At 39.5% G+C, this 26,462-nt stretch overlaps 2 protein-coding genes across 4 annotated transcripts; both read right to left on the reverse strand.

Annotated features, from left to right (window-relative positions):
- Positions 1–831: 831 nt before the first annotated feature.
- LOC311056299 (uncharacterized protein) lies at positions 832–13,015 on the reverse strand. 3 transcript variants are annotated; one of them, XM_084072820.1, is made up of 13 exons: positions 12,824–13,015; positions 12,198–12,347; positions 9,384–9,578; positions 7,165–7,392; positions 6,931–6,962; positions 6,831–6,882; positions 6,558–6,691; positions 4,905–4,958; positions 4,556–4,715; positions 4,412–4,467; positions 3,350–3,398; positions 2,420–2,857; positions 832–2,205 (listed from the first exon to the last, which is right to left on the reverse strand). In XM_084072820.1, exons 3-13 carry the CDS (start codon positions 9,385–9,387, stop codon positions 1,670–1,672), a joined length of 1,743 nt encoding a protein of 580 aa, XP_083928946.1. In that variant the 5' UTR covers positions 9,388–9,578; positions 12,198–12,347; positions 12,824–13,015; the 3' UTR covers positions 832–1,669. The 3 variants fall into 3 exon arrangements, with proteins under 3 accessions (XP_083928946.1, XP_083928945.1, XP_083928944.1); XM_084072819.1 differs by having other exon boundaries at positions 6,831–6,962; XM_084072818.1 differs by having other exon boundaries at positions 6,831–6,962; positions 7,123–7,392.
- Positions 13,016–18,652: 5,637 nt separating this feature from the next.
- LOC311055623 (coagulation factor XI-like) lies at positions 18,653–26,260 on the reverse strand. Its single transcript, XM_084071873.1, has 8 exons — positions 26,176–26,260; positions 25,400–25,509; positions 24,918–25,080; positions 24,371–24,486; positions 24,040–24,190; positions 23,336–23,436; positions 21,933–22,092; positions 18,653–18,809 (listed from the first exon to the last, which is right to left on the reverse strand). Exons 1-8 carry the CDS (start codon positions 26,244–26,246, stop codon positions 18,698–18,700), a joined length of 984 nt encoding a protein of 327 aa, XP_083927999.1. The 5' UTR covers positions 26,247–26,260; the 3' UTR covers positions 18,653–18,697.
- Between the last annotated feature and the right edge of the window lie 202 nt (positions 26,261–26,462).

Genomic DNA, 26,462 nt, shown 5'->3' on the forward strand with positions numbered 1-26,462 from the left:
GCAATACAACAGGAAGCCAAAACATATAGCTAAGCCATTGATTAAAAGTAAAATGGAGACAGTTTATGGTTTATCCACAATATAAAGCTGTAGATAGACATCAATTTACTAATTATAGTTCTCAAAATATTGGAAATATTGGACAATTTCATTGAATAGCATGAATTGTTGACGGACAGTCAATACGGATTCAGATCGAACAGATCAACATAGGCCTACATTCAATTAATAGAAGAAGATATTAAGATAGAAGACATAGCTACTTACATAGATAATAAGTATGCAGTTGGAGTATTTATAGTTTTTTTTAAAGCATTCATTAAATTGATCGTCATCATGTTAAACTGGAAAGTTACGCCGTCCTGGTTTTTATTGAACTCAAGTACTTGACGAAGTGTATAATATAGATGACAGGCAACAATGTCTACAGATAGGTGAGTATAAATCAACATGCTGGATATCATGTGTAAAGTTGACGGAAGATTGTTTTGTTTTTAAAAACAAATTATTTGTATTATTATCATAATAATACAACTTCAACAACTACTGTATTTGTAATAATAATATATTGTGATTGAAATGCTATTCTATAAGTTCGTAACCAAACACATTCTGAGGCCAACCCAGCTCTCAAGGCAATTTATGAGGATGTTATGGTCAGTTGTATCGAATGCTGCACTTGAATCAAGTAGAACTAAAACAGAACAGCCTTCATCTCCCCTGCAAACAACCTGATTCAGAATTGATTCACATTCAGTATCACTGCTACTGCACCCACTTTTAAGCTTTTCTAATGGTAGTCAAATGTGTTTTGTGTTTTCTTTCTATTACATAGTAATATCTATTGTATACCCCCGGTACATTTATTAACACAATATCAAACGTAGCACAGTACATTGATTGATTGAATACTTTATTAATCAGAAATGTAAACAGGAGGTACAGTCAGACATTAAGGCTAAAAGGATAACACAGAAAAGTCCCGGGGACTTGTTTCCATTGAAACATATACAGTAATTTAGAAGAATTGGTTACAATGCAAGAAGCCAATGGCTTATTGGCAGTCGTTTTTTTTTATAGGTGGTGTAAGTGATACATTTTGTTCAAAACTTAAAGCTCTATATTCTGATAGTAATCACTGATATGGTTTGTTCAGTAAGAGGTGTCTCCCCGACCCAATCTCTCCAGCTCTTAAATTAACAGAAAATACATTTTCAGGTCGGGACACTTATCCCACTATGCAAAGTAACATTAAAGGCATTGTAGGCAACATTAAGCCTAAATTTAAAAAATATGTATATATATATATTTTGTATTTTTTCCCCTCTATCAGCCACTATATAATGATGCTGGGAAAAGCATTGAAACACAGGCCTCTTTCTGAAAAACGTATTTTCCCTGAATTGTTTATGTTTGTGCAGTTCGTTTCCTGGCCACCAGGGGGTGATGCCTCCATAGACTTCCATAGACTTCCTTACGTCCCGGACAAACATAACAACAACAACAACAATAGGGAAAATACGGATTTCAGAAAGAGGCCTGTGTTTCAATGCAGGAAAACACCCCAGCATCATTATATAGTGGCTGATAGAGGGGAAAAAATGCAAAATATATATAAATATTTTTTAAATTTAGGCTTAATGTTCCCTACAATACCTTTAAGAAAATGCTATTCTCTTTCTTCTTTCCTGCAGCCCTGGTCTGTGAGTCTCTTCAGCAGCTCTATGACTGTATCTTGTTTGGAGCAGAGTTGCTCCAGTGCTTGGCACATTCTGTGCTCCCTCCTCTCACGTCTCTTCTCCCGAGCCTTGTCTTGGCCACTGTAGCCTTGTTTCCAGGTGAGACTTAATGGCCTCTTTCTTTTGAAGCCATAAGTCTTTCTTTTGGTGTTCTGGTCATGAGCGTTTGGAACTGAGGAAGGCAGGCGGTGATTCTGTGACAGTAGAGTACTTGTGGCTGGCTCTGAGTGGATGGATTGCGGTTGAACTGTTGTTTCATCATTAGTCTGTCCAGTAGCGCCGGGTTGAGTGTTGTTTTCAGAACCTGATGTGTGAAGACGCCCATCACCATGAGAGCTACTTTGTCCGCCACTTTCTGTCTTTATCTGCTCATCTTTAATATTCACTTCTCCCACCTGTTCCTCACAGAGCTGTGTTTTTATTGGTCCATCTTTTTCCTGTCTCTTAATAATAACCTCTTGATGCTCTGTGGGTGACAAACAGTGCAATGGTATTAAAATGTTATATTAACTACATAAGTCAGTTCACTCAAATGCTTGATTTAACACAAGAATCAAGCTCTGAAATATTGGAATGCATTACAGCCTATATCTCACTCTTTCAAGAAACACAGACATTTATTAGCAGCTAGTAACAAAATGCTACCTTTTTTAATATATAAAAAGAAATACAACACATACCTGTGGTCATGGTGCTATGTGACACTATGTTACTAATTAAGATAGGGACGGCAGGGATTTCAGACAGCTTGCAGGTTGTTGCAGCCTGCCTGTCTATGCCGCTGACGTGGGGCTTGACATCGGGCGGTGAGGTGTTAGTCATTTGATTCGTCATGGGCAAGGCTCTTCCACAGGTTTCATTGGCAGAACCTCCCTTCTTGATTTCTGTCCCCTCTTGTACCCGATTGCCGCATATTTCTCTGTCCCTGCACCTAATCTCTTCTGCGTTAACTTCTTCAGCACATTGAAAGGAATTGTGATCTGATCTGGAACTTAGTAAGGGCATCTTTGTTGTCGTCATGTCCTCTGTTTCTGTCCCAGTGCTGTCCTCTCTAGGCTCTTCACTATGTTGCGTCTCATCATCCTCAGCGCAGTCTTCTAGTGGCATAGAGCAATTCTCTGTTCACAGGGCTGGATTATTACTTCAGAACAACAAAATGACCCAGTATATACAGGAAGTTATCTAATGATTGGTACTTTGTGGCCGATTGTGGTTGATTGAATGAAAAAGGTGAATATAATAGTGCCGATTGTGGTTGATTGAATGAAAAAAGATGAATATAATAGTTTTAATATTTTTCACATTTTTCAGCAGGGTGAGCAAAGACAATTCACCCTTCTTATCATCTCTTCGGAGAAGCCTACTGATCATTCCCACCAAATTTCATGAAAATCATCTGTTCTAAAGTTGTTTTGCTAAAAGACAGACAGACAGACAGACAGACATACAGACAGACAGACAGACAGGGGCAGAAACATTCCCCCATACAACGCTGTTGGTGCATGGTGGTAAAGCTGTCAATTCAAGCTGATTGCTTATTCATTCATTCATTACATTGCTCTATAACAAGATACTGTTGACATTATGAGATGCAACAATTATGTACAAACCTGATTCCAGATCGTCTTTACTGTTGGATGAAAGAATACTTATTTTGGTCTAAGACAAAAAAAAAACATTAATTTAATTTATACATGCTGTAATTATAATGCAGTCAATCGTGATTTCATAGGCATCATTATCATCAACAAAAACATGTGTGTTGATGGCTGATTCTGTTTTTTACTGAAGGGCTTGTGCCATGGCAAGAGGCCATTGTGAGAAGAGGTCCAGTGGTCTACAGTCTGTTTTAGTTCTACTCTATCTTGCATCAATTATTTAATTCCTGTTATTCTCTTAACAAAGCTTTGAGAATGTATTTATTCTCATTTATCCATTAACAAAACCTGCCTATGAACATCACTTAAATTGTGCATGTGCATTAGAGGACTAATGCACATGATAATATACCATTTTTGACTACTCACTCTGTGTCTCAGAGGACTGTGGACAGTTCAGAAACCCAGTGACATCATCGATGGGGAATCCAAGCTAATAGAAACGGCAGACATTCTATTCCTGGAAGGTTAGCATGCTATAATGGAAGCCATTGTTTTCGTGTTAATAAAAATCTAAACACAATTTTTTTAATCTTTTTTGGAGAAAAAACACCTGCCTAACGATAATGTCACTGGTAGGCGGATTTATGTACTGTGAACAGCCGCCCTCCTATGAGACACAGAGCAAGTAGAAACTAATTGTACCTTTAAGTGTACTTGTCTGTGCATAAAAGCGTGGTCATCATATCTAGGATGCACACAAATGTCCCTGCGGACATGAGCTGATGATGAAATGTATGTTGTATGACGAGGCTACATGGACGCGTCTTCACTACTGAACACCACATTGTGATTTGTGCGTTTTTTTCTACACATATAGTAACTTACTTTCAATCGCTAAAGATTGGACAGTAAGGTCAAAACTTTTTTTTTTTCTTTTTGGAATACGGTGCTCAATACGTTTTTAAAGAATTATCTTTACTTTGTGAGTTTTGTGATATATTTCAGCGGTGCACTAGGCAAAGCCAGGCACAAAGGGAAGATGGAAACAGCTTCCTATCATTGGCATCTTACCGCAGACAATCTCCTGAGGGGGATATTTAAGCCTTTGAGGATAGACCTCTTCTCTCCTGGAAGGAAATAAAAACAGTCAATCCCTAATCAGTTTGGCCTCTGTGTTTATTCTATAATTAGTTGATAAGAATTCATCATCTTCACCTTCTTTCATTTCAGAATAACTTCCCTTGTTTTCTGTTCGTCTTTCACCCTCTGAGTCTTCATCCTCCCCTCCTTCCTCTACCTCATCATGTTCTTTTTCATTCCTCTGCTGCACAGGTATCGTGTGGCCTCCAAGCTTCATCTTCCTGCAATTATTCATCTGACTCGAGTAAGAGAGAAAGATCAGAGATTAAAGGACCACATTTTCAACCTATCTTCATATAATTGGTTCAATCTTCACTAATGCTAATTATAAGATTGTATCATTTCTCTCTACTCGCTCTGTGTCTCAGAGGAGGGCTATGGAATGTTCAGAAACCTGCCTAAGTTATTGCCCATATAAGATCACCTTTTTATCCTCTGTGTTTCTCTTCTTAAACCCAGCAGTCTTCAAATGACCCTGCTGTGATGAGTGACAGTTAGAGGGTAAAGACAGAGAATGGATAGACAGTTCAGTTCCTCAACATTGTACCAACAAATAGCAAATAAATAGCAATAAAGTAACAATAGTAAAAGATAAAGAATACAAAAATAAACAAATATATACAATAACAATAGCACGTTGTGAAGTATAATATGTACCTTTATCTATGTGTAAGTGAACTTTAAATAGTAAATACTATATACAGTATAAGTGTCGGGTGTGCCCTACCACTGTATCACCAGTAATATGTGCATAGAGCAAAATGTGTTCAGAAAATCAACTGTCATGTATATCAACAGATATGTACAGTATAGTGTATCACCAGTGACATGTGCATACATTAGGAATATATGTGCAGATAACGAACAGTACTGTAATGTGCATCAACAATATGTCCAGTCAATCCAAGTTGAGCCACATTTAATGAAGTGAGTAGCCTACTATACACTTCAGTGGTGGTGACAATCATTAGCAGCAGATATGCTAGGCAGGCTTAAGCAGGCCTCTGAATTGTGTACATCCAGTAGTAGACTAGTAGTAGTAGTAGTAGTAGTAGTAAAGCTGCACTATGCAAGATTTTTAAACAAACATAAATGTTGCATAATTCTCTAAATCACGTAATTGTAACGGAAATTACCTTTTATTCCTGTTGATTATTGATTGATTAATGATTCTTTCTATTCCTATTTCATAACTTGTTCTGTATGACTGCAAGCTAAATCAGTTCATTATTAGTGCAGAGTGTTATGATCATGTCTGGTTGGAGTGTCCTTGTAGAGAATGTAAACATAGGCTAGGCTAAGGCGGATAAGGGGGGCACATGGATGATACTGAGGAAGGACTGGACATGGCCCCTGCTTGGCCAGCCTTCACAAGTGGGACAGTAGCCCAAGCCCACTGTGTGCTTGTGGAGAGGAACAAACTATGGAGCACATCATAGAAGTTTGTCCTCTCCAAAGACTGAAAGGAGGATTAGTCACCCTCCATACAGCAGACCAGGAGGCAACTGCTTGGCTTAAGGACTTTGCATTCGCTAAATAAAAAATAACTGAGGAAGGAGACCGTTCAGCCAAAATACTGCATCAGGGTCGTCTATATCGCATTTGTACCCGTGAGAGTGCATCCTCCTGGAACTTTGTATCTAGTTATTTCTAACTTTGAGATCAGTGTCAGACTCCCGAACCATTTGAGGCGATTTTCACCACTTTCCATTCATCACTCTCTCTCTCTCTCTCTCTCTCATATTTGTGTGTCCAATCATTATATTATTGTCATCTGTTGTATCAAATAAACCTACTAAAAGACATTTAGTAGCATTCTTCATTCTCTCACGAGGAAATATTTAATTTCCAGTAAAAAAAAAAAAATGCTATACCTTTAATTGGGTAAGACCAGTGGAGGGAGAATCAAAATAGTTACCTCTTGCTGCCACTTGGGGCCACCAACATATTGTGAAAACTGCAGTGCAGCTTTTATAATAAACATTAAAAGCAATACTGATTAATAGTGTACACTAAATTGTATCAGTGTATATATAGCATAATATTTTGTGCTGTGCTTATACAGTTGCGTTCTTACTTCAAACAAAACCTCCAAGGGTTGGTCATCATAACAGATAGAATGTTTCCATTTCTTAGAGCAACCTTTTCCTCCAAAGATCTCAAACTCATTGGGTGAATACCAGCGCCCCTCACACTCGATACACTTCTCACCTAAACAGGGTACAGCCCAAAGATACAGGAACACTTCAGAAGTTCAGATGTATCTGAATGCAGATGTTGGTGCAGACAAGAGCACATTAGTACATTTGTTAAGAATAACCGTAATTACTGAGAGCAGATGCCCACTTACCCCTGGCAAGCTGTTCTACATCCAGGGTTCCCTTTTTGCTCTCGCATTTGCTCTCGCATTTGCTCCCGCATTTGGTCCCGCATTTGCTCCCGCAGGTGACAGGAATCACGTCCAATTCAAAGCTTGCTCTCTCTAGATGTCAACATCCAATAAATGTTATTGCCAGACCAAGATTGTCCACAGAGCACAATAATCAGGGCAATGAAGTGTGTACTTTAAGAGTTAAGAACGTTCATTATGATCTATGTAGGTAACAAAGGCAAGGTAATTGAACAAAAATATTGAACTTCACCGTCGTCCTCCTCCTCTTCATCATGCCCCTGTCCCTCTACACCGTCGTCCTCCTCCTCTTCATCATGCCCCTGTCCCTCTTCATTCTCCTCACAATGATACCTCACTCTCTTTCCTCTCCGCAGACTGCTCCTCCTTTTATCCTCTGGAAACCTCAGTCGCTTACTGCTCCTTCGATCATTCAACCCCCTCTCTTCCCCTAGAATTGTCTCTTCCTCCTGCTTCTCCTCATTAGAATCATCTCTGGTGCTCTCCATTTCAGATATCCGGTCTGAATTTCAAATGAAAAAAGTAAGCCTACTTTTAAAACATGAATAAAATGTGTATAATGTTTAACCTAGGCTATCAATGATCTTGGCTTTAGCCTTTTAGCCTACTTTATAATCTTCCTGCAACGTAGCAAGTTCAACCTTGATGACATTGTCTTTTACGGTGCTTATATTCTGTGTTGTTGACTTCCTTAAATTATCTGAGCATAGTGTCAACCGCCGAACCGGAAACATTTGAACGGTTGACAGTTGACACACTTACTGACAGATGCACCATGCAGCCCTAGCTGTGATGTTACATTTCGTATTACATTATGTAAATGCATGTAATATCACAGCCATTCTTACTACGTCTAGCGACATTATTGTATAACATTTTATTTGCTTCAGAATAAACCCAATCATAATACATCTGTATCTGTATGAATGATTTAGACAAAAAAAAAATATATAGGCCTATATATATATATATATATATATATTTAAAAAAAAAAAATTATATATCTATCACCCTAACCTAACCCTACCCCTAACCCTAAAACCGAAATAAAGTAACAAAAAACGGGGGGGGAAGTACCCAAATCCGCGGGGAAAAAAAGGCACATGCACGCGCGCGTGCCCGTTGCCTGCCCCGATCTAGTAGAGACCTAGCGACGCGTCTGCTTAAAAGAACCATGCAAGTAATACTAAGTTTCTCATGTGTGGGGCCAAGACTATAGTGTTTCCTCTATGATTCACAGGAGCGCCATCTACTGACTTGGAAGTCTAATAAGATGAATTGGTGGGTGCCATTTATCTCGAGTCAGAGCGGAGCAGGTTTGAGCAGTGGGACGGTTTATGGGCTTTGGGTTGTTGGGAGAATGGTTAATGGGTTTGGCCTCAGTAAAGTGTGCCCAGAATTGTTCTCTGTGACAGATAGATACATGTTTAGTGAAATTCTGAAAAGGGATTTTGGCAATTTTTTGATGAGCCACTGGGGACATCTACTAAAGAGGGAAAGGGGTCTAAAATCTGCACCTGGCTGTTGTGACTCAAAAACAACTCTCTGTTTAACACAAAAATTGCTGTGGGCCCTCTTTGTCTTGCTGTCTGGCAGTACTAAGCTCCTGAAAGAGCTCAGTGCTGTTTTTGTCTCTAATGTGGGAGCGGAGAAAACTCACTCATATTAAGGTCATCTTTGTTAGTTAACATCTCCCTGAATGCACCAGGTTTAGTTATCTTAAGCACAGTGTGGATAACCTCTGACTCACTAAACCCTTCATTTAACCATTCATCCATTTGTTTACAAAGGCTACTGTACGGGCTATGGTCGATGCTTACACCCCTGCCCGACCACTTCGGTCGGCCACCTCGGGGCGACTGATTGCCTCGTCGCTCAAGGGTCCCTCTGGCCGATCTACACGGTCACGACTTTTTTCTGTTCTGGCCCCACAGTGGTGGAATGAACTCCCCACTGATGTCAGGACAGCAGAGTCACTGCCCATCTTTCGCCTCAGGCTGAAAACCCACCTCTTCAGGAAACACTACCCTTCCTCTTCGCCTTGCCTACTTGTTGTTAACTAGTTAACTAGTAAGAACTCTTGTTTTATTGGATCTTGTTTATTCGTTACACTTATTTGTTTTAGCTCTTGCTCATTTGATTTTCCTACTTTGTCTCATCTGTTTATGAAAGTAGGTAGCTGATATATTGCACTTTTACTTTAGTGCTAGGTATACTCTTGGTTGCTTGTTTTAGAAGAGAATGCACTTAATGCTTCTGGTGATTAGTAGTTTCGTTCCCCACCTATGTTGAATGCACATATTGTAAGTCGCTTTGGATAAAAGGCTCTGCTAAATGACTGCAATGTAATGTAATGTAATGTAATGTAATGTAATGTAATGTACGACATATGTACACGTACAGACCCTGTGTCAGAAATCTGAGCACCATCAAGTTTAAACTCTCTGCGTGGAAACAGAGCAGCTACATCAGTAAATCTCACCACCTGCTCACCCATACTGGAGGACGGACTGGCACGGCCAGGAGGGGCACCACCGGCACTGTTGATAGATCTGGCTGGCGACGTAGTGGCTTGGTTCCCAGCTAGGTGGCGCTGAATCCCGGACGAGCCCCCAATTGTTACCGGCCTCAGACCTAGGGGAATCTGGGTCGGTACAAGTGATACACAGGCAAGGGTGCACTGTGAATCTGTGAAAAATGAGGAACAGGACACGTTACTATCTCTTGCCTTCCTCAGCCAGCAGGGGTTTATTACTGAGCCGCGCATGCGTGGGGCCAAGACTATATAGTGTTTCCTCTATGATTCACAGGAGCGCCATCTACTGACTTGGAAGTCTAATAAGATGTGAAATCACATACAAAGTGTCAAATACTGATAGAGTAGTTCTGATAATCTTAAAAAATGGGGGGTGTATGTTTTTGTGCAAAACTATAAATAGAGCCATTTTCTGAACCCTCTACACGTACAGTACCTAATACACAACATAGCACTTACTGCAGTAGTGCATCCGAAACAAATCTGCCTGACATTCAGTAAAACGTGTATATTTTTTACAAAATGTTACAAAATAAATTTGTTTATGGCGGATACATGCTCCGTAAATATACAGCAGCAACTTAACTTGTAGCAGAATTTGAACCATTGGCTATTTGAAACACTTTTCTTTACGCAGAAAGGAAACTGAAAGTATACAAGTTTAACTTCAAGCCCAGAAGTTTGATATGCATATAAGTCATAGCGCCAGGTGAACAGCGGACAAAGGCTTATATGCATAAAAACAAAATCTTGTTTTTCGATGTGCACACTGTATAGGCCTGTAATTCTTTATGAAGGGAAAGGGCACAGAAGAATAGGCTACGTTTCTGGTTTGGTAGTCTAGCCCCCTGTTACAGTGGTCGGGACACATTAGTGGGTCGCGGACACATTTTTATGGGTCACAAGTAAATATTCGTTTATGTTTTGTTTCCTGTATTTTGATTTAAGTATGATTATTTAAAAATATTTTTTGTATTTTGGGTCTCGAGCTAAAAATCTGAGAATACACTTAAAATGCTACTGCGCGTGCGTCTCCCGTTTTGTGCGCATGCTCACAACGCGTCACGACCCATGGATCCATTCCATTGGTTCATATCATAGAGGTATAATATAACTAGAGGGAGGATTGCCCCGCCCGCCCCCAGCTATCATTTCAATGAATGTGCTCAGTGGCGTTTTGAAGCACCCGGAAGCCTGCCGGAAGTAGAATTATTGAGTCGTTTTTGGACACACCATAGAGTTATGAGCATGCGCACTATTGTCCTTTTTGCGTTCTACGGCAGCCCGTGTGTCAAGGATTGAACGCAAGATATTTATTAAATACACTCGAGATGCATACTTATATGTAAATGCATATATATTTATGTATAATATGTTTACATATTTATATCTCTATATATATAAATATCTCTCAGTATGTTTTGCTCGTGCATGTATTTCTCCCCACCTGCAGTTCCAGCTTTGGCCACTGGGGTGGTGGCTTCAATGTTTCTCAGCAACTCTGGGGGCTTGGTTCATATTGGTTCCATAATGGTTGATTTGGTTCCTATTCTTACTTCCGGGTGCTTCAAAACGCCACTGTGCACTTTAATAGAAATGAATAGCTGGGGGCACTTGTGCCCTCTAGATATATTATAACTTAGCTGTAGTATACAACCCTCGTAGACGTATTTATGATTCTGACGTTTTCAATCTACGAGAGTTGTAGGGTTCACGCCCCATGGAGACATGGACTTTCTGCACAATGCCCCGCAGATACTCCAAACGTGTACAAATTGAAAATAAAGGTGCTTACCCATAAGCCCCAAATGTTAAACGTAGGGTAAGTGATATTTTTGGTTAAAACTAAAAGTATTTTGTTAAAAGGTTAAAGCACTATATTGTGATAGTAATCATTGGTATAGAGTGTTTGTTCAGTAGCAGGGGCCTCCTCGTCTCTCCAGCTCTTTAATAAACAGAAAATACATTTTTTTGGTAGGTGACAATATTTCAGCCAATCAGAAGAGAGTACCCATTTATCAGCTTAATTTTTAGAGTGTTCTAGTTCCCATTTTGTCAGCTCATTTCTTAGTGTCATCACTTCCAATTTCACTTGTTTAATCTGTATCCTGACTGAATTCTCTATCCTTATTGGATAAAATTGGAAATGAAACTGAAACTGAAAAGAAAATGCATTTTCTGTTTTATAAAGAGCTGGAGAGACAAGGAGACTCCTTTTACTGAACACACACTCTAGCAATGAGTACTATCAGAATATAGAGCTATTTAACACTTATTTTAACCAAAGAAAATCACTTACCCTACCTTTAACTGTCTCTACGCGGTAGTAGTTTAATGTAATAATCCATATCTTTAAATAAAGAAGTCTTTTAATGCCGTCTGTGGCTGAACGCCATTTTTTCACCCTCGTTTACTTCCTGTTTACATTTAGTGTAATTCCGGGTTTCATCGGATGCGCCCCGTCACTACCGCCCATTGGGAACTTCCGACAGAATCGGCCACAGACGTCATTAAAATACTTCTTTATTAAAATATATGGATTATTACATTAAACTACTAACGCGTAGAGACAGTTAACATTTGGGGCTTGGGGGTAAGCACCTATTTTCAACTTGTACACGTTTGGAGTATCTGCAGGGCATAGTGCAGAAAGTCCATGTCTCCATGGGGCGTGAACCCTACAACTCTCGTAGATTGAAAACGTCAGAATCATAAATAGGTCTACGAGGGTTGTATACTACAGTTATAACTCTATGTTCAATATTACTCACCGAAACAAAGGCTGTTGTGTGTTGTTGAAAGTCTATTCTCGGAGGTGGGAAGCCTCTCAGCACCCCACCTTCTCTGTAAAATACACTTTTTGGGCAGAAAATAAAAATGTCCGCGATACGGAAATTATTTTATTTACTCCACTTGCGCAGCTCCGTTCCATGAGCAGAAATAGGACATCCGGTTTTCGATCTAGCAGAAATAAGGTTTCCGGTTGCCTTAATAAGAAAAATAAGATCGAGATTTTTTTATGTTTTTTAAAAGACACAAATCTATTTTAAAAATACATTACAACGTGTGAGTATGTCACAAGTGTTGGCACACGTGTCCGTCTCCGGTCCAGTGTCCAATTTCTATAGGCTAGCTAGCACTCCTTTGAACAGCATTTATCCATTTAGATACATTTTTAATCTTTAAAAAAACGTTTTTGTCACACAGAAACATAATATGTGTTGTATAGCTTCGTTTAAATGCTTAATTTATAGTTTTAATGTGCAAATGAACCGTTTTTAAATGGTTTTCAATGGTTTCTTTTTACTCCAGAGGGTACTCTTATTCTGAAGAGATCGTCAACCCGAAGTCTTATTATTTCTGCTCACGGAACACAGCTCACTTGCGCCCTGTCTACAGATCTGGTCAATATAAAATACCATTGAACTCACTAACGCTCTGGACCAGAGCTACATGCCCGAATCTGTGGAACATAGGCTACCTCCCCAACGAGGTCATAATCCATTATACCGGGAAAAAAAATTGTAATCAATTCGATATTGCTCTGAGTCTATTCTCTCTAATGAATAAAACAAATATTATTATAGTAGGCTCTCAGGCTTGGTAACCAGACCTAGTTTCGCCCCAAATCCCTTTCGCCCGTGTTTTGAGCGGAACGTTCGCCCACCCGCAGACCTTTCGCCCATAACTTTCGCCCACCACCATACTTTTCGCCCAGAGCTTTCACCCACCGTTTGTGTGAGAGAATGAGAGAGGGAGAGGGGGGCAGCATGCTCACTTTGAGCTGCTTAGATACATTCTATTGAAATTACCTACTTTACCACTGCACTGCAATTATATAATCAATCAGTTGTGCGAGATTCATTATAAATGGCTTTATTTAAGAGGGGAATTTCTCTTTAACTATTTCCCTATTTGCATAGCTCCGTTTACAACTTGTTCTACTGTTTGATTGATTGCAGTTTGCATAGGAAAATGTACAGTTTTTCTTTGAGAATAAACGCCTTAACTGATCACCACCTGTTATGTGAGGCAGTTTGATTGATTGAATGAGGTTTTTATTATCAGTTTGCATAGGAAAAGGTACAATTCACTGGTACAAGGTCAACTAAAAGGATAAACACTGCACAAGAAAGCTTATAGGCTTGTTTCAATTGGGGTCCTTAAAAGGAAGACAGACAGACACACACACACACACACACACACACACACACACACACACACACACACACACACACACACACACACACACACACACACACACACACACACACACAGAGAGAGAGAGAGAGAGAGAGAGCTTTTATCTAACCCTAACTATATATATATATATATATATATATATATATATATATATATATATATATATATATATATAAAAATAAATATACACACACATAAACATATGTTCTGCTTCAACTAACTACCTGTTTTATTCTTATTTTTGTCTTTATTCCATTTTTGCAGTGGTGGAAAAAGTATTCAAATGTTTTGCTTAAGTAAAAGTATCAATACTGCAATGTAGAAAAAATAGTCTGTTATAAGTAAAATTCTGGAATTCTAAATTGACTTGAGTAAACTACAAAAGTATTGGTATCAAAATGTACTTAAAGTACCAAAAGTGAAAAGTACTCATTATGCAAGTTTTCAAATGTATAAAAATCTTTTGAAAATAGCTGATCTACAAGATCACAATGCGTCACGATGTGACGCATTGTGAGCTTTTAGACCGGCCATTTTCAAATGGCCAAAATGTATATAGGGCTGAAGTTGTTAATGTATGTTTTGTAATCAAAATCAAAATCTACTGTAAGTAACAAGTAATTAAAGTTTTCAAATAATTGTAGTGGAGTAAAAGTACAATATTTGCCTCTGAGATGTAGTGGAGTAGAAGTAAAAGTACTGAAAACTGGAAATACTAAGTACAGTAGGCCTACTTGAGTAAATGTTCTTAGTCACTTTACACCACTGCATTTTTGTACTTCTATTGTTATTTAGTTATTTAGCTGTTCCTGTCGTATTTTTCACACTTACTGCGGGCTGTGATGACACACAGGGATCAATAAAGAGTAGCTATAATTTATGCACAATAAATGACAATGCGGAAATTTGAGGAAAGTATTGCAACAGCATGACTTTATCAACCTACAATGAGAGCATTATAGGTTGACTAGATACCCAAACTAGATATTAAACTTAATTTCCACAGGTGGAACAAGACGGCGGTGGGTTCCAATTTCCTTTAGGCAAAACTCCAACAGACTTATTTACTGTTGCCAGTTTCCTTCTCTTATCCACCAGTGTGTGTGTGTGTGTGTGTGTGTGTGTGTGTGTGTGTGTGTGTGTGTGTGTGTGTGTGTGTGTGTGTGTGTGTGTGTGTGTGTGTGTGTGTGTGTGTGTGTGTGCGTGTGCGTGTGCGTGTGTGTGTGTGAGAATCATAAGACTGCAATTTTGCAGCCTCACTCTTGTGTTTCGATAGCAGGTGAGTCTGTAGATTAGAGGTGTTGCTTCCAGATGCTTGCACCTTACCCAGACACAGTTTACAGATAACCTCATTGACATTCTCAGGTTCCCTATCAGCATTGGGTTTAAAACCAAAATATCGCCCACTAGGCCGAGGAAGAAATGGCACCCTTTTCACATTGGCCTGTTATAGCGCTACCAGCAGGTCTAATTAGCAAAACATTTTTTTGGAACAAAATATGCCTCAAATCATGCATGCAGTGTCCGATTGCTATGAAAGGCCTAAGAAGAAACGCCACCTTTTCACATTGGCCTATTATAGCGCCACCAGGAGGCCACAATAACGTTCGTGACCTGGCATAGACCTGTGCTCCGAGGAGCACTTATTCTAGTGACAGATGTGAAGCTTGCTTGGTGCCTACACAGAGTGTGCATTGATTTAGAATTGGGCCTGATGTTTCTTCAGGGGGAGGTCTGACAATTCTTCTGGGAGAATCCAGACATAACATTATGCAGTTTGGTAATTTTGGGAGGAGCAGGCATGGTAATGACCCGCTTCAGGTAGCAGCGACGCCTGAAATACAACATCAAACACAGTTTTAAATTATGCATAAACAACTGACAATAATATTAATTTAGATCCATTTGATATATGGGTGTGGAATGTTAGCATACTGGGCATAGGATGGGCAATACTGATCATGATATGAAACTGGGGATTTGGGATATCATAATAGCGTGATATAGTGTACGTGAGTGTTTGAGAACCACTGCCTTAATAGCCTGTTTTTATTGCCTTAAATTGCTTAAATCAGTGGTTGAACGGTTTGAACGGATTCTTGAGCATACCACCCCTTTAGACAGGTGCACAAAGTGTTCGTGTGTGTGTGTGTGTGTGTGTGTGTGTGTGTGTGTGTGTGTGTGTGTGTGTGTGCGTGCGTGCGTGCGTGCGTGCGTGCGTGCGTGCGTGCGTGCGTGCGTGCGTGCGTGCGTGTGTGTGTGTGTCCATAAAACATACCAATAGCTTGAGTCAAAGAAGGCCTCATTGACGTAGGTGTAGAACTGACAGTTGTGATCTTCAGTACAGTTTCTCTGGCAGGTGTCTGGATCGTCCAGTAACACATAACGCATATCAGATCCCTGGAAATCTACACCTTCATACACCACCTTCACCCAACCTAGGAGTGGAACATGACAGTGACAACATTACGTTGCTTGGGACGTTAAAACAACAAAACAGGAAATAGGAAAATGAATGAGTCTAATAAAATATATGATCTCATAGGCCTCTGCCAATACTGTACGTGTCTACCCAGACTCGCATAAGTGAATGAAGACCCGGTTTGTGCATTGGCTTGTGCATTGGCACTGCCCTCACGATTCAATTCGATTACGATTCACCAGGCAACGATTCGATTCGATTACAATTAACCTTGTAATAATTCGATCCGATCCGATTCGATTCGACGATGCATCGCGATGCATCACAGTTTTCTATATTATTGTACAACATGGAAACTTTTTCATCAGTCAATACAAGCAGTCAGATATACTGAACGACATATAAATCTGCCTGCTTCTCTGTGCAATTAGCAACATGATTAAAAAAAATATATATATTTAAAAAAATAAATTAAAAAAACATATTTTCTTTTTCAAAATCGATTATTCGATTAATCGATTATTGACATTTGTGAATCGATTCATAATTGTCCATGTCCGCATTGCGATTAATCGATTATTCGATTATTTTTTACACCACTAGTATACAGTGGATAACTTCCCAGTCTCCAGGTTTTAGAAAGTATAGCTACCACTTTAACCCTGACATCCCAATTTTGGGCATGTCATTATAGGCTAAAAAGATAAGAAAATTACTGATCTACAAGCTCACAACATGTTGTGATGTGTTGTGAGCTTGTAGATCTGGTTTCCCCCCAAATAATATTTTATTTATTTGTTTGAAGTGGCTAGTCCATTGTTATATATTTAGGGCTAGGCCTTTTTATATAGTTCTACATAATGAAGAAAATATATAGAATATATCTAAAATTGCCTCAGACATAGACTTGTCTTGCCACGGACATGTTTGTCCATGTACGGACATGTTGATGACCCCTGGGAGGGCACTTGACATCACTGCATCAGGTGAAAAGTGAGACTAAAACTGACTGATGGCAGCCAGCTCATTTAAAATGTAATTATGGATAATAATTATGATTGTGAAATTATAATTATTTGTCAAATGTTTGTCTTGATAAGGGCCACAGATGTTTGGCAAGCCATTAAAAAAAAAAAAAAAAAATTAAATGGGTCTTTTGGGAAAAGGGCAATTTGAGGCAAAAGGGCAGGAGCTCAAGCACCAAAAGCCCCCCCTCTCTGCACGTGCCTGCTCCTAACACCCAGTTATATCTCAAAACTTACTGGGAAAATATGTGCTTTCCAAAGAACTGTTCTACTTCAAAACTGATTGATTTATGATATTGATTGCTTTTACTTGGCCAATATTGGTTTACAGAAATTAAACTGGAATATAATAATGACACTCTAAACTCATTACTTGATTATAAACTAAACCAAACGTAGTTAATCAAAGAATGTGCCTTTCGTACACTACTGTGTTTCTTGTAATGTTTTGACATTGTGTTGCTTGTTTATGTCTGGGGGACTACAGATGGAAATTAGCATTCTTGCTAATTATGCTTAACTGATAAAGTAAAGTGTATACTGAAACTAGATATTTGACCAAACAGATAATGGTTAATCAAAGATTAATGTAGTCATACAGTACACGCTATTCAGATGTACATCATTAAGTTTTATTTAGTTTATGTATTTAGGTAGCCTACTTAAAACTGATTACATCAAACTTCTAATACATTTCTTGATGATTACAACTACAAGCATGTAGCAACAGGCTGTTCATAATGACCTTTTTAACCCTGAATGGGCAAGAGTTTGAGTCTGTTTCTAAATAGCCTACAGTCTCTGTACTTGTTTACCGCGTGTACCAACTCATAAAGACTGCTAAACTTACAGCATGGCTCCTCCGTAAAAAATAACGTTTATCTGATTTGTCTGGTTTTGCAGACAATGTCACTTGAGGACAGGAGGAGATCATGTTCTACCATCTGAACAATTTTTTGTTAGCACGGCAGCTTCAATACACAGCACACCAGCCCTCTTTTGGTGCCAAACCATGCCACAAGATCACTAAAAACAACAAAGTGGACGCACACACATAGCCCAAGTGCCAAAGTTTATTTGCAGAGAGATAAAAGACAAACATTTTGGACAGATACAGATTGCCTTCTTCAGGTTGTTGGCGTATACCCTGAAGAAGGCACTTAGTATTTCACTTTTACATATTTTAGTATCTGCTTGTATTAGTTTTTTATGTATTCCTACATATGTCTGTGTTTTTCGCGATGGTTGTTGTTTTTACATTGTTCTGTAAATGAGGGAACCTCAGTGTGACTTGAGCATCAATGTTTGAAAAAGAAAAGAAAATGAACCCTTGTACCACCCTGATACCTTTTAACACCTAATGTACCTTGATACATAGTCAGATAGACAGTCAAATCCTCTGTGATCATTTAACAAGAAAGTAGAAGAAGGTCATTTGTCCAGTATGCTCAGGCTAGCTATTAGAGGTACATGTAAACAGGTTTTATTATCACAGGATTCATGCCTGCCGTGATTATTACAGATGTGAAGTTTGCTGTGTGCCTACACAAAGTGTGCATTAAATCTAATGTGTGTAGAAATACACTGGCAGGTAGAAGTGGGAATTGGGCCTGATGTTTCTTCAGGGAGAAGTCTGACAATTCTTCTGGGAGAATCCAGACATAACATTACGCAGTTTGGTAATTTTGGGAGGAGCGGGCATGGTAATGACCCGCTTCAGGTAGCAGCGACGCCTGAAATACAACATCAAACACAGTTTTAAATAATGCATAAACAACTGACAATAATATTAGATCCATTTGATATCTATGTGCATATGGGTGTGTAATGTTAGCATACACAAGGAAGGGCATACACAGGAATGGGGAATATTGATATTATTTCAATATCATGATATAGATAATATTGTCTGGTACTTTGGATATCGTAATATCGTGATACAGTATGGCTTAAGTGTTGTCTGTTGAAATCACTATAGCCCTATTTTATGCCGATCTACACACACGTCACAATGTGATGGGTTGTGAGCTTTTTTCAAAATAATTCACTTTTTGTTATCACTCACAATGTTATATTAGCGTTACAATACCGATAAAGGTATTTGTTAAACAATATTGTGATTTTGTCTATATTGCCCAGCCCCTAGGCAGAATGATTTTTAAGGTTTCGAGGCCTATCAGGCTCTCGAAGCCTTATTGCATCTCTTGGCTTTCATTATTATTACGGGGCCAGGCTTCCAGCATGGACCCGTTTTGTTATTGGCATTATTCCATTTCTTCTTCTTCTGCCACTTTTCGCAGTTCTGGCTGAATCGTGCATACGCTTTTTACGAAACTCGGCCATATGATAGATGGTCATGAAAAACTATCAAGAAATAAATCTCACAATCTTTCGTCAAAAGGTGGCGCTATAGCTCTCAGTGGAAAATGCCAACTTTGAACAGGTACAACTCATGACCTGTTTGACATACAGCCATAAAACTTCAATACACATATGCGTCTCCTCATGATGAACAACTTTCACACTCTGACTTTTGACCTCTGACCTTTAGATCTCCCACCATTTTGAATTACATGAAAAGCTGTTAAAATCTATCTCCTCCTGGGATTTCTGAGCAATCTGCACAAAACTTTTTACACATGAACTTTGGACCTATGCCGATAAAACGATGCAGCGGATCCTTAACAATTGCATGTGCAATTGTTAAAGATAACCTGAAATGCTTATTTGAGAGTATGTTTTTTCAATGTATGACATACTTCATTCTGAAAATAGCCGATCTACAATCTCACAACTTTTCAGATAGCAATATGTTTCTGAGCTTGTAGATACTTTCACTAGTTTTGGTTCCGAGGAGACGTACAATTTATCCATTGGTAAATGGTTTGTGAACGAGTGATCTTAGTGTTAGTGAAACAGGGGCTTGGTTCATGACAGAAGGCAAAAGTTTATGATCTTCAACAGACAACTTCAGCCTGATCAAAGCTGTAGCACTACAGGTCGCGTCTCAGCCTGTTAGTGACAACAAATGCAAAGTTAATAACTGTGACATCATACAGAGGCAGTGGTACGAGCGGGCTTAGTGGCCCCAGGGCCAGGGGCGGCCCTCTAGAATAATGGGCTGACCTTAATTAAATTAAAACTAAATAGGCCCCCACATAGAGAGCCCCCCGTCCAGCTCTCGTCTATTGAATTTGTATTTTTTTCCCTGTGTCCGTCCGTCTGTCTGTCAGCAGCTAATCTCCGGCACCGTTGGCCCGGTCACTGCGAAACTGTGCACGCCCACTCCCTGGATGCCAATTCAGAACCTCTTTTTTTCAGATTGGTCTGTTATAGCGCCACCAGGAGGCCGACTTGTGCAAAACATGTTTGGATATCACCCCAACAGATTTTGTCCAAACATCACACAAATCGGTACACAGTATCTCTATAGTCATGTGAGCAACAAGGATCCCAATTTCCCATATTCCATCCTGATTGCTTAAGATTGGCTTCCAAAGTTTGCAGGCTTCGTTCGTTTTGAACAAAATGCCACAAATCATGAACGCAGCATGCAATATCCGTGAAATATTGCGCGTACATTCCCACTAGGTCGGGGAAGAAATGCCACTTGAACATTTTCAAATCAGCTTCATGGTGGTGCTATAACATGTCCGTGTCGCGTTTTTACCAATAACTGCACCGATCTGTGTGAAACTTTGCACGCACACTCCCTATAGAGGCCAATGAAAAACCTTTGCCCTGCATTTTTTGGAACCCCTGTTTTGTTGTGGGTACTTGTATTGTTGTGGAGCATTTCCTATAACAAAGTATAGATAGCCTACACCCTACAGTAGTGTCATTGCTGTAACTTGGTATCTGGAATGTGATGCTGTTGCTGCAGGGTGAACTATGGGTATCATATAGTATAATGGATGTCTTTTAGCCGCCCCACCCAAAATCACCGCCAGACGCTACTGAAACAATGCATATGATAAAGAACTCACACACAACAAAGCGATGACAGCGTTTAACGTTCGCATGATAGAAACAGAAGCAGAACATGACCTGAGGACTGAAATGAGACGAAGCCTCAGTGTCCAATGAAAAGCTTGTATTGTACACATCTGTTCTAAAAAGGAAACAATCGTTGCTGTCAGTCAGAAACCTTTTATCTCCATATTTTATATGTCCTACACTTCATCATACTACAGTGTCACACAAAAGTAGCAAAAATAGCGAATCTACAAGCTCTTGTAGATTGGCTATTTCAGCTACTTTTGATTTAGTTTTATGTGAAAGTGGTTACAATTTACAATGTAGGCATTTATCAGACTCTTTATCCAGAGTGACTTATAGTAAACAAGGTAAACACATACATAGAATGTAGAGAGACAGTGTAGTGTGTCAGTACATTTCCACCTGACAGAGACACATTGAAAAGCTGTTATAATACAGGTTTATTGTGTTAATAATGGGTTTATTGTTAATAATACAGGTGCAGGGGATGAACGATTAAGTGACACTGAGATCAGTGGTAATTGTTGTCAGGACCGGTTCCATCTGGTCTGAATGGAGCCCTGAGGCCACAAACCAAGCCACGCCAACACTATAGTTAGTCACCACTACACAACACTAGTTGTGTGTCTATCACACACCATTTGGAATGTCTGTCTGTCTATGTGTGTCTATGTGTGTCTATGTGTGTCTATGTGTGTGTGTGTGTGTGTGTGTGTGTGTGTGTGTGTGTGTGTGTGTGTGTGTGTGTGTGTGTGTGTGTGTGTGTGTGTGTGTGTGTGTGTGTGTGTGTGTGTGTGTGTGTGTGTGTGTGTGTGTGCGTGCGTGCGTGCGTGCGTGAGTTTGTCCTTGAAACATACCAATAGCTTGAGTCAAAGAAGGCCTCATTGACATAGGTGTAGAACTGACAGTTGTGATCTTCAGTACAGTTTCTCTGGCAGGTGTCTGGATCGTCCAGTAACACATAACGCATATCAGATCCCTGGAAATCTACATCTTCATACACCGCCTTCACCCAACCTAGAAGTGGAACATGACAGTGACAACATTATGTTGCTTGGGTTGTTAAAACAACTAAACATGAAATAGGAAAATGTATGTGTCACGGCATAGAGACACTAAGGACTCCACAGTGTACAACTGGACATCACTAGCACACACTGCACAGCTGCTCCATTAATGTACTGTCATCAAGCTGGCTTGGAAACCATTTGATTCTGTGTCAAAGAAATATTTGAATATTGAATGATATTATATACTATAATAATTTACCCTTTTTTGCGCGTAGGAATTTTCAAATTTGACGCAGGAGCCTGGATGGCTTGGTTCCAGGCTTAAAATAATGAATATAAATATTTTCGGGGAAATCTCTATGGAAAAAAAGGAATGGGGTTTCGATTGGTGGCACCACAAAATGGCCGCCACTGCTATGCCCTATACTATAGAGCGTCGCAGTTCCCGCCCACTTCCTGGTGCCGGAAGTAAATACTCAATGCATTTTTCCCATTGACTTTTACAAAAATATTTATATAAATTAATTTAAGCCTAGAATCAAGCTATCCAGGATAGCGGTGAATCATGACCATAAAACGTTTGATTCTGTGAAAAAAAAAAATTGAAAACGGCAAAACAAAGGATATTTATTAAATATAGTATATCATATCATTAAATATAAAATTTAAAAAAATCACAGAAAAAAGGTCATGATTCACCGCTATCCTGGATAGCTTGATTCTAGGCTTAAATTGATTGATATGAATATTTTTGGAAAAGTCAATGGGAAAAATGCATCGAGTATTTACTTCCGGCACCAGGAAGTGGCGGAACTGCGATGCTGCGTGTGTCTACCCAGACTTGCATATTAGTGATCGAAGACTTTGAGGGAATTTAATAAACATGTTTTGTGAGGCCACAGGGATCTAGAACTTTGACCTTTGACCACCTACTTCTAATCAGTTAATCTGTGAGTCCAAGTGGACGTTTATGCCAAATGTCATGAAATTCCCTATTCATGATGTTTCTGAGATATCGCACTAACAACGTTGGGATGGACATAGGGACGTACGTATGGACAGACCGACCGACAGACGGACAGATGTACGGACATATGAATGGACAGACGGACGGAAATATGAACACACCTTTTTTTTTCATTTTTGCGGATACACCATGTATTTATACTTATCAGCAGATTCCAATTCCATCTAGTCTATTGGAATGAATTATTCAGTTGTTTTCTTTTTGCAGTTTGACAAGTACATACTGTTATCAGGCTGACAGACGTGAGTTGGTATTCCAGAGATGGCTGCTTCATTTGCTTTAGTCACCATTTGATTTGCATTGTTCTTCAGGTAGCAACGGAACCTGGAATCATATATTGACAAGTGGGACTTTTAGCTGCTGCACAGCATAAGGTTGGGTCAGGCAATTTTAGGATGAAGGAGAAAAAAGTGGAAGAGGAGAAAGCTGAAATATAAGAAGATGAGGAGGACAAATGTTACTTACAGAAGGGTCCATGGAGCAAAACTGTCTGGATTAAAAGGATCATTAATCCTTGAAGTCATGTCTGTCTATAAGATGTTCGTTCTGAAAGATTTCGCCTCTGATAATATGCCCAGAATAGGGACGCCAGGGTGAAGGGGGTTAAGTATCTCTGTGGGGTTTATACATATTCAACCTATGAAAAGTATTAACAAGAGCTTGTGACTAAATAATAACTACATTGGAACCACTGGAACACATTTTTTCCATTTCCTGAAAGGTAACGGTTACCTACAAGGCTTCCATCCAACATTGATGATATTATGTGTAAAATCTAATAGTAATAACTCAAGGTCAGCAGTTGTGAGCTTGTATATTGGCTATTTTCACTACTTTTGGGTGATGCCGTCATGCGGCATTCATTCGTGAAAAAAAGAAAAAAGAAAAATATGGACACACAGGGCTTCTGCTTTGGATAACACTCACCTTTTGTCATTGCCATTGAAGTAGGTGAAGTAGGTGCAGAGTGGATGCTTAGAACACAGGCTCAGACAGTGATCAGGTGAGGCTGCAAGCAGCATGTCGAGGTCATGTCCTGGAATCTCAGTGTTTGGAAACATCTTGGTCTGACATGCTGCTGTACATACATGCCCACAAACACACACAAACAGACCGACACACATACATACATACACACACAGTGTGTATCTACATTAACATGAATCTACTCAATGTTTTAACAATTACATACTTGTTTGATCAATAGTGAAGCAATAGCTGTTTGTGTATGTAGTCGTGTATGTGAGTGTCAACATACGCATATTCTGGTTGGCTTGGTGCAATTTGTGGGAGAATCCTGAGACCACACCATCTTTTGCGTTTACCATTGGAAGCTTGGGTACTGTCCAGCTGAATTTTAGATGACACTTGTATCTACAAACAGAATTTCCACAATCTTCAGCAAGAACGTTTTTTTAATACAGACCATTCCGTTTTTTACAGTTACCGTATCATATAACCAGCTATTCAATTTTAACATCTTGTGTGCAAGACAAGTGGGAATGTTGAACTAAGGGGAGGGGGGCTATAGGAAAGGACATGGGGTCACATAAATCAGTTCAGGTTCATTGAAGGTGCACAGCAAATTCCATGTGAATCTAGTAAGTGGTTCGTTGGGACCAAAGTTGTGGATAGATGGATAGATTTACAGATCGCAATCATTTGATCCTCGCTAAAAGCCATTGAACCAAACACATTATTAATTATTATAATTCCATGGAGACCTCTCAATGGATGATGGAGTTGTATCCTAGGTCTACAAGATTTAAGAAAAGTGCATGTGTGCCTACACTATAATAATTTACCTGATATCCTTTCTTCTGAAGAGTCCACTGACAAATGTGAAGAACTCACAGCCAGGGTCTTGGGTGCAGGATCTCTGGCACTGCTCATAGTCTGCTGTGAACAGGGTGCGGTAGTCTGCCCCATAGAAGTCGATATTCTCATACGCCGGAAACAGACAGACATCTGGCAGACAGTAACTCAACCAGAGAGAGGGGAGTTTCACTAATTTTACATTGGCATTTAAGGATTGACTTGCATGCATGATGAGGTACAGTGTCAACCTAATATATGATACAGAATTGTTGACAAAGTACACACACAGAATTGGATCCTGCAGAACATACACGGTAGTCTAAACAGCAGGTATCAATTCTAATAGCTTATCCACCAATTAACTATCTAAAGCTGTAAAAAAAAAAAGTGTGCAAATGTACTTAGTTACTTTCCACCACTGTATAGTATATGTGGTTAAGATGGGGTGAACTGGTAGCTGACCACATACCAGGTTTAGGACTGCAAGGTTTGAGAGAGTAGCCAGAGGTCACACCATGCAGTGGCGTCTGTGTTTTAGGCTGTCCAGTGGCAGTGTACTTCAGGTAGCAGAAGAAATGCCTAGAGCATGAAAACATTGGGGCAATTGCAAATCAGATATCAAAGTCTCCAAGGCTGAGTAAATAGAACAGACTGCATCGCAAACATTAATGACCTATTGTGCAATACCTTCTATAGTAGATTTGCACATCTACAGTAAATTTAATGTATAACTGGCCTGCAGTAAATATGTACGCTTTGATTACCCTCTGGTTTCATTTTAAGTTTTTCTCATTAAACTCATTTTAGTAACTTTAGAAATTAAAAAATAAGCTTTAAAACACCTGATGAGACAGCCAAGGAATGACAAGAAAGTTGAGAACATCTATATGTGTCACCAAAGACAGGGTTGGATCCAACTGTAAGCAGAATATCCCAAAACTAAACTATTTTTTATATGGGTGGCAGATGATTCAGGACAGCCCTTTAAAACTCCATAGCAGCGTTGCTCCACTCATCACTAGTGGTTTGCATCCAATCACCATCTGGTTTATTGCCTTCACTGCCAAGGACAGGGGCAGACTGCAGTGGATAATTCCACCTTTTAACACCACCTTTTACAAACCTTTCAGCAAGCGGTGCTGGTCTATTAAATCAGAACCTAACAATAATAATAATAACAGTCATTCTACACAGAATAAAATACTATAGGAGGCAGGACATTACTTTTTACATTCCTGTAACTACCTGTCGTCTCTGGTCCAGTCAGGTCGTATGAAAGTGAAGAAGAGGCAGGTTGGATGCTGAGTGCACATCATCTGGCAATGTTCCACATCAGGAGAATACACATGTGCTATATCTGCTCCTGGGAAGTCAGTGTTCTCATGGAGGTTTACATGTAGCTCACATTCTGGACAAATGGGGAAACATGTGCGTGCGCCCGCATGCACACACACACACACACACACACACACACACACACACACACACACACACGCACGCACGCACGCACGCACGCACGCACGCACGCACGC

This window comes from Gymnoscopelus microlampas, assembly GCF_963454915.1.
Source record: "Gymnoscopelus microlampas genome assembly, chromosome: 11".
Taxonomy (NCBI): Eukaryota; Metazoa; Chordata; class Actinopteri; order Myctophiformes; family Myctophidae; genus Gymnoscopelus; species Gymnoscopelus microlampas.